General features: G+C 43.9%; 1 protein-coding gene across 1 annotated transcript in view; it reads right to left on the bottom strand.

Annotated features, from left to right (window-relative positions):
• Window positions 1-390: 390 nt before the first annotated feature.
• LOC132454844 (matrix metalloproteinase-17-like) overlaps window positions 391-8,193 on the bottom strand; it is a 7,972-nt gene continuing 169 nt past the window's right edge. Inside the window, exons 2-5 of the mRNA XM_060048394.1 lie at window positions 7,933-8,113; window positions 6,899-7,051; window positions 5,353-5,610; window positions 391-2,409 (exon numbers count right to left, since the gene is read on the bottom strand). Of these exons, the coding sequence (XP_059904377.1) occupies window positions 2,087-2,409; window positions 5,353-5,610; window positions 6,899-7,051; window positions 7,933-8,113 (915 nt within the window). The 3' untranslated portion in view covers window positions 391-2,086. The remainder of the gene's footprint in view (window positions 2,410-5,352; window positions 5,611-6,898; window positions 7,052-7,932; window positions 8,114-8,193) is intronic.

The raw sequence follows: 8,193 nt of genomic DNA, 5'->3' as shown, positions 1-8,193 counted from the left end.
TTTGACAGCAAGGTATTTTTCTGTATGCATGTGAATTCGACTTGCCTGTAGAATGCATTCCAAATACATCCATGGTGAGAGAGCCAACATATGGGCGTTGTTGACACAAGTGATCGCAGAGCATCCCTGCTGTATTCAGGATACCCCACCAGACACATAATCCGCCTACGTGGAACCCATCCGCATAGCTCCAGGCCTCCGTGCTATTGAAGCCGACCGAAGCAGCCTTGACAGTGAAATGACATGCCAAAGGTGTGTTCATTCCAAAAGGTTTTTGTGACTTCACCAAATTAATTGATAAAAAAAATGTATGCAAAGCAATTTGTAGGTAGTGTTGTTTTTACATTTAAAAAGGCTACAGCAAAAGTATGAAATTAAGACATACAAATGAAAACTTAACTTGCTTTACTTGGCTAAGTATTACTCAAAATTGTAAGAGATACAAGCACACCTTATGTTATTATTTTTGTGATTGATCTGTATGTTTTAGTACGCTGCGCAAAGACAGATGCACCTTTAACATAATTTGGCCATCAAAGTTGGTCCCATCTTTATTTTTTCTACAAAAATAGTATCACATTAGAAAACACACTTTAAATGTACATTATTTCAGTTGACATTTTCTAATGTGACTTTTCATGTCAAATATATCGTTATCTTTATCTCTCTTAATCGTATGTAAATATATCTGCAGAGTAAGAAGAAAGTCCTTGAGGTCCATCCAGCTGACATGGGTCGAGGTTAATAAGACGCCCGGCGGCCATCTTGTCTTCCTCTTGGTCATTCGTTAGCCACCATTAGCATCTTGGCGGGAGGGCAGAGAGTGTCTGAGATAAACAGCCATCCAGAGGTTCCATACACCAATCGTGAATATAAAAATAACACAACAAAATCCACAGTTATCTAATGCTGCCTTAATTACGAGTTCAAAGTTACTCTTAAGAGTTTCCTTGACCTTTTTCGATAGTGCAGTCTAGAGACAAAGGCAATGAGCGAGTCCATCCATGTCAAACCATTTGATAGGTAGAGCAAGAGGAAAACAACAAGGAATGTCTGACTTGCCAGAATGCCAACCCACTCCCGCAATCCCACCATGGAAAAATCTAAGACGACAGTTTATCTTGAAATGATGGGGACAACTCAAGCAACTAGAGTTTGCCAATGGGTTGACTAACATAATGCAGGTTTAAGGCTGCAATCAGCAATTTCTGCTCGATCTTTGTTTAGATTAAATTGTGTTTGATTGAGTCTCATGGTTCTAATGCGTTCGGATCTATAGCAATGGTCAGAGTCAAACAAATACATTAGAACCATTAGACTCAATCTAAACACAATTGAATCAAAACCAAAATTGAAGCAAAAACAGAAAGCACTTTATTTATTCATAACTGTGATTGGACAACAGGTCATGCCCGAGGTGTCTGCTGGTCAATGTCAATATAATCTGATATAATGATAACATTTACTCTTAGTTATCCATCACTAACTAGCCCTTACGATTGTGTACACACCAACAATACCACTTAGGTTTCATGCAGTTCAGTTTACTCGCTCTGAAACATCCAATCGGCCATTCAGCTCCGTAGTTCACCTTCCAACTTGGATTTCAGTGGGGCTGAGCCATCGCTGCAGTAGGTTTCTAGAGCGCTGGTTGTTTACCATCAGGAAATATACTTCAGGCTATATCTTCCTCATACCAGCGGCCCTAGGTATTGATTCTGTCCAACTGATTTCTAATCCTTTCAAAACGCACACAGATGGCAGATGGGTAGTTGAATGCCGTAGCGCTTTCCGTTTAGTAAAAAACAAAAAAACAAATGCTCGGATAATGAAATGCTTTTTGAGTCCATCAAACAGAAAAGTAAATAAATAGCAGAAAATCAACAACATAACTATACAATGTAGGAGTACACACTTTCTCTGGCGGTTCAAACAGATTGTCCCCCTCGCGCCCAACCAATGAGAAGCTGGTCCTGTCCTCGCTCCTAACCAATGAGGCCCTCCTCCTGACCATGCTCTCGGCCCACTCGGCCCTCTGACTTCCTGGTTTGTGAGTTCAACGACTCTGGGCCCTCCGGCTCTGTCATCATAGAGGCGCGGAGCCGAGGGCCAATAGGAGCGTCCAGAGCGGTGGGAGGAGCCAGAGGGGGGTTGAAGGGGAGGCGCTGAGCCCCGGCGGGGAGGCCGTGTCGGAGGTGCAGGAGCACACCTCGTAGCCGTTCTCGGCGTGGTCGGGGAGGTGCCCGCCGCCGTCCTCGGGGAACTTGCCCTCGACGCCGGGGGAGTCCGACTGCATCTCGGTGCAGTGCAGCCAGTCCTTGGCGATGAGCCGCGGGAACCCCGCCTCCACCTCCATGTCGCTGGCCAGCACGCGCCAGTACTCCTTCCCTTTGAAGAAGTAGGTGGAGCCTGGACGGGATGAGAGAAGGGAGCAGAGCGAGGGTCAGGGGTCGTTGTTAGAAGAGGGATAACAACGAGCACAGAACACTAAATCGATTCTCTTGATTTTACGCGCAGGGACTAGTAAGGAGCACGTTCACTTTTCTCTCAAAAGACCAAAATATACATGCAAGTTCTGAAAAACAGGGAGAAAAAACAACAACATCTGCGTTAAAAACAGCGCTCGAAACGTGACCTCATTCAGGCAATGTCTCACAAAAAGTTTGAGGTGAGAATGACAATCATTCTGGTTTTGACTCTTCTTTCCCTCAAGAGAAACTCCACTCTGCAGGTTTCTGTGGCTCTCCACTTCATCGCATCTGTATGGATGGGTAGGTGTCTTCAAATGTGTCACTGACGTAGTTTTCGTATATATTAAAAGATGCAGACACACACACACTCTCTCTCTCTCTCCCTCTTCCGCCCACACATGCACTCACCCTAGCCTAGGTATTTGATACGCTGTTCAGACAGGCGACTAAGTATCCCACATCTGCATATACTTTGAATCCTGCTATATTCGACATGCAGGGGGTTCAATGCAGTCCATATATATTGTATCTCCTCTCCAACACAACGGCACAGAAATGTAACAGTTTGATTATAGCTTCATAACAGTTAAAATGACAGTGGTCACGGAACACACGATAGAGTACCATGACATTTTCACGACATTTAAAGTGATAGTGATGTGACTAATTTAAGACGGATTACATTGTCTCTGGAGTCATATGTGAAGCAGGGAAAGAGGTTATACGCTGGTCAGAGATGGGAGATACACCTGCAAGGGACTCCCTGGGGTCCACTAAATCCCGTCCTTACAATCTCTCCTAGTATCTCGCTCAATCCCGAGGTGTGACTACATCTTCCCTTTTCCCAAACTTTCTTTCTCCGTCTTCCTCTCTCTCTCCCTCTGTCTTCCTATCTCTACCACTCAGCCTGGTCGCCCTGCACCACAGAGAACAGAGGCTTTGAAGTGGCTCCACTTTTCTAGGCCTTAAGGTGTGTGTGTGTGTGTGTGTGTGTGTGTGTGTGTGTGTGTGTGTGTGTGTGTGTGTGTGTGTGTGCGTACACATGCAAAACAAGCTATTCTGTTGCTTTGGGCTCATGCATATGCAGGTTTGTGACAGATGGGGAAACATGCTGTTTCTTTAGAGTCTGGCCTGTTCTCTTTCACACACACACACGCACGCACGCACGCACACACGCACGCACGCACGCACGCACGCACACACACTACAGCAGCACCTCTAAGAGGCTCAGAACCTAGGAAGCTGGAACACCTGAGCAGGTTAAGAGCTTCGACACATGAATCATGGGGATATACTGCAGGTCAGACATGAACTGGAGAACGTGAGGGGCTTGGAGCTCCAGCGAGGATCACAGATTAAGCATAGCTCTCGAGTCATCCATTTTTGCACACGCCAGTACCCAAAGAGAATATATTTTCCTCTTTTAGACATGTTATTCATGAGAAGGCAGGGGTTTCTCTCTGAAGGAAATAAGCTGCAGACGTGGGGGTTCGAGACCCAGAATCAGGGGGTTGGGACCCCAACACCGTGAATGCTGGACTTAATATGGATATTCTGTGCCACATCACTGCTGCTGCAGGCTGTTGCAGTTGGCGTCAAGTTTGATACATTTTGAATAACTCAACACTAAACCAGTCATCTGGATTCAGCAACAATTTAACCAAATGATTATTAATTATTGATTAATCTATGTTGTGTAATTATTTGAAAAAACAATGCTTTTTGATAAGCAAAAACATGCAGTAGGACTCTATTTGAACTGTAGTTTAACTGCTTGAGTTGAATATATTTGTTCGTATGACTTTTGTGATGTTTAATAATGATGAGCTTCTTGTTGGGTTAAGTCCATGCCCAAACCTGGCCCAAAGATATCCAACAATTCAACAAAGTGTTGAAAGAATTATACTGGAAAATTACCACATTCTTATTCAGTGTCTCTATACTTTGGCTATTTTCGTTGGACATAGAAGGCTAAATATAGAACCAATTTTCACAGCTGGGTTTAACAAAAGACAAAGGAGAGGGAGAAAATAATTCCCTCTGTATGTTTTCATATGTTTGAAGTACATTATAAATGTACAGTACATTTCTAGTACTCAAACAAAAAATCGATATATATTTACCATAATATTGAACATGCTGTTTAATGCAGTATTTACCATGCTATTTACCATAATATTGAACAGGCTATTTAGCACAGTGATATTTATCACTATACTCAACATGCTATTTAACACGGTATTTAACATAATATTTAGCTTTAAACTCAAAATGCTATTTAACACAGTATTTAACATGATATTTACCATAATATTGAACATGCTATTTAACACAGCATTTAAAATGACATTTACCACTACACTCAACATGCTATCAAACACAGTATTTAACATACTATCAAACACAGTATTTAACATGCTATCAAACACAGTATTTAACATGCTATCAAACACAGTATTTAACATGCTATCAAACACAGTATTTAACATGCTATCAAACACAGTATTTAACATGCTATCAAACACAGTATTTAACATGCTATCAAACACAGTATTTAACATGCTATCAAACACAGTATTTAACATGCTATCAAACACAGTATTTAACATGCTATCAAACACAGTATTTAACATGCTATCAAACACAGTATTTAACATGCTATCAAACACAGTATTTAACATGCTATCAAACACAGTATTTAACATGCTATCAAACACAGTATTTAACATGCTATCAAACACAGTATTTAACATGCTATCAAACACAGTATTTAACATGCTATCAAACACAGTATTTAACATGCTATCAAACACAGTATTTAACATGCTATCAAACACAGTATTTAACATGCTATCAAACACAGTATTCGACGCCCACCCACCGTCAGACCACCGCATGGCGTCGTCCAGATTGGGGGGCAGCCCCTTCCAGAGCGAGGCGTCTTTGGGGTACCCCGGGTCCATGCGCCTCAGGTGGTCGTCGTAGCGCCAGTAGTGGGCGCCCTGGAAGAAGTAGGTCTTGTCGTTGTGCGGCCAGACGAAGGCGGCGTCCACGCCGTCCACGGGCAGGCCGAAGTCACTGATTGGTCGAGGGTAACCCTCCTCCACATTGTTGTCGTTGAAGACCCAGTACATCAGACCTGGGGGGGGGAGGGAGATGGGGAAGCTCACACCTGGTGGTATAATAGGGGCTCTTTAAAGCTGATTCAAAAAAGTGAAGCCAGAACTGCACTTATATGCTCTATCGTCTTGGCTTTTATTGAGGAGCCTAGCAGCAGCTCTCTGGATCTCTCTGGTCAATTTACTCGACAGGAAGTCCAGGAGGAAAGGGCGTGACAGTAGTCGAGTCTTGTTGAAAGAAGGTTGAGCGGGTTGTCAAGCCTTTATATATTGTGAACGACCCTTGACCAATCTCTATTCATTGCTTTCTCTCGTTCTCGTTTGAAACTTTGCTAAAGGTTAACCTAACCCTCTGTTCGTTTCCTACGAGGAGACAAGCCTCAGCATCGATGCTACCTAGTTATTCTCGACATCATAGTCAGACAGACCGTCAGGTGTGAGCTAGTTGTCGACATCCGGTTGCCATGGTGACTCATACCGGATTAGACTCTACCCTAGAAATGCCCGACGGACTTCTCTGAGTATTTTTTAGACGGAGCAATCGATTCATCTTGTGGTCGCTGACTTGCAAAGAGGAGTAATAGCCGGCTAATGAGGTACATCGCTCAACTCGACCGTGAGGCTAACGTCATGACGACGCCGTGCCCAGCAACGCTCCCTCTACTCATGCGATGGCCTTGAGCGCCCTGTCCAGCAGTGGAGCTGATAACGGCTAACCTAACCTGACCTAAATAAACACATACATTTCTCTTTACTCTCTTAGACGATAAAGAATGTATGGAGGTCAAATTAGCCAATAGATTACTTTAATCGAGTAATTGATTGACTGTGCTGTGATCTCTGTGACTAGGCTGCATTCAATTTGTCATTGCTTGCATTAATTTGTATGGGGCAAATATATAAAATGACACATGTACACTCACACGCACACTCACACTGAACTGATAGAAATACAAAAGTGAGTGGCATCTTTTTGGAAATTTTTAAAAGCAACTTTTCATCAAGCCTAAAATTTCACATTATTTTAGACATCAAATGTGAATGTCTGTGACTTCACATAGCACAGACTGGGAAAGAGACAGTTTGTGTGTTAGAGATTTCACCTGTGTGTGTTTCATATATGAGAGAGAGAGAGAGAGAGAGAGAGAGAGAGAGAGAGAGAGAGAGAGAGAGAGAGAGAGAGAGAGAGAGAGAGAGAGAGAGAGAGAGAGAGAGAGAGAGAGAGAGAGAGAGAGAGAGAGAGAGAGACTTGACCGCGTTAGAGGAAGGGACTCCATGTTAAGCTGGTGCAGTGTGTGCACTGTGCACCTTTGAAGAAGACAATCTTGTGGTCCCCGGGCCTCTCGTACACGGCGTCCAGGCCATCCAGGTTGGCAGGCAGACCCCTCCAGAAGCGCTGGATCTGGGCCGGCCGCAGAGACACCAGGTGCTTCTCCCGGGTCAGCCTCCAGAAGTACCTCCCTGTGAAGTGTGCATGCACGCACATGCACACATATACACACAGATACAAGCATACACATACACATACACATGCACAAACACATGCACACAGACACACAGACACACACACACACACCTGAATTACAGCTCTATCAGGTAACGTAGATAAACAATAAATAGTTTTTTATGTTTCAGGAGGAACTTTGCGAAGAGATGTGGTCGATGCCCAAAATATGGATTCCATTAATCACCTCAAGAGACTTTTGTTTAAGGTCACCATGCTTGTTAGCCAGAGGGATACGCTTAAAGGACTGCGACTTGCCAAGATCAATGTTTTTTATTCATTGATGTTCCTCTATAATGAGACAAACAAAGCCGAACTCGGATCTAATTAACGTGATCGCTATGATGAAAGTTGAGGCAGCTATCCATTCATCTTGTTCCGTTAATCTCGATTAATTCCAACTGCTTCTATGATTCATATCCCATGCATCAAAGGATAACGAAACACTGGATATATCAATACAGACTGTTGACTCTGAATGTGTTGCGGGTGTTTGGTTTGGCCGCTCTCTGGAATATGAAAAAACATCAGATTTCAGCCAGCGTTATGCTGTTTACTTCCTCTGTTTTTCTCCCTATCCAGGATTAGGCGAAAAACAGTACTGTATTATCTATTGGATTATCACGGACAGTGCAGGATCTCATCCACTCCTCTTCAAGGAGCATACACAGTGGTTTGTCAGCACAAGAAACGAGTCATAAGAAAACAACCCGACCCTCCAGAAATGCAAATATCCCTCTTAGCTCGCTTGCATTCCCTCCCACTCACTTAGCCTCCGACCGACTTAAATGCCGGTCCTTCCCCGTACCGCTCTTGTTCTCCCGGTGGGTTTGTGTACCTTTAAAGAAGAAGGCCTCTCCTCTGATCTGGGCCACGGCGTCAAAGTGGCTGGTGCATCTGTCCGGGGCGTCCCGTGCATACCTTGGAGCCAGGGAAGAGAGAGAGAGAGAGGGGAGAGAGACACCGGGCAGAGGGGAGAGAGGGGAGAGGATGATGATGGAGGAGAGGGTGGGGAAGGAGAGAGAGAGAATTCATCAGGATGATGAATGAGAGCAGACAGAGCAAATCAAACCGGTCAACCCCTCTTCTTTGATATAGC

This window comes from Gadus macrocephalus, chromosome 4 (assembly GCF_031168955.1).
Source record: "Gadus macrocephalus chromosome 4, ASM3116895v1".
NCBI lineage: Eukaryota > Metazoa > Chordata > Actinopteri > Gadiformes > Gadidae > Gadus > Gadus macrocephalus.
Note: the sequence above shows the minus strand (reverse complement) of the source record. Positions and strands in the feature narration are given on the sequence as shown.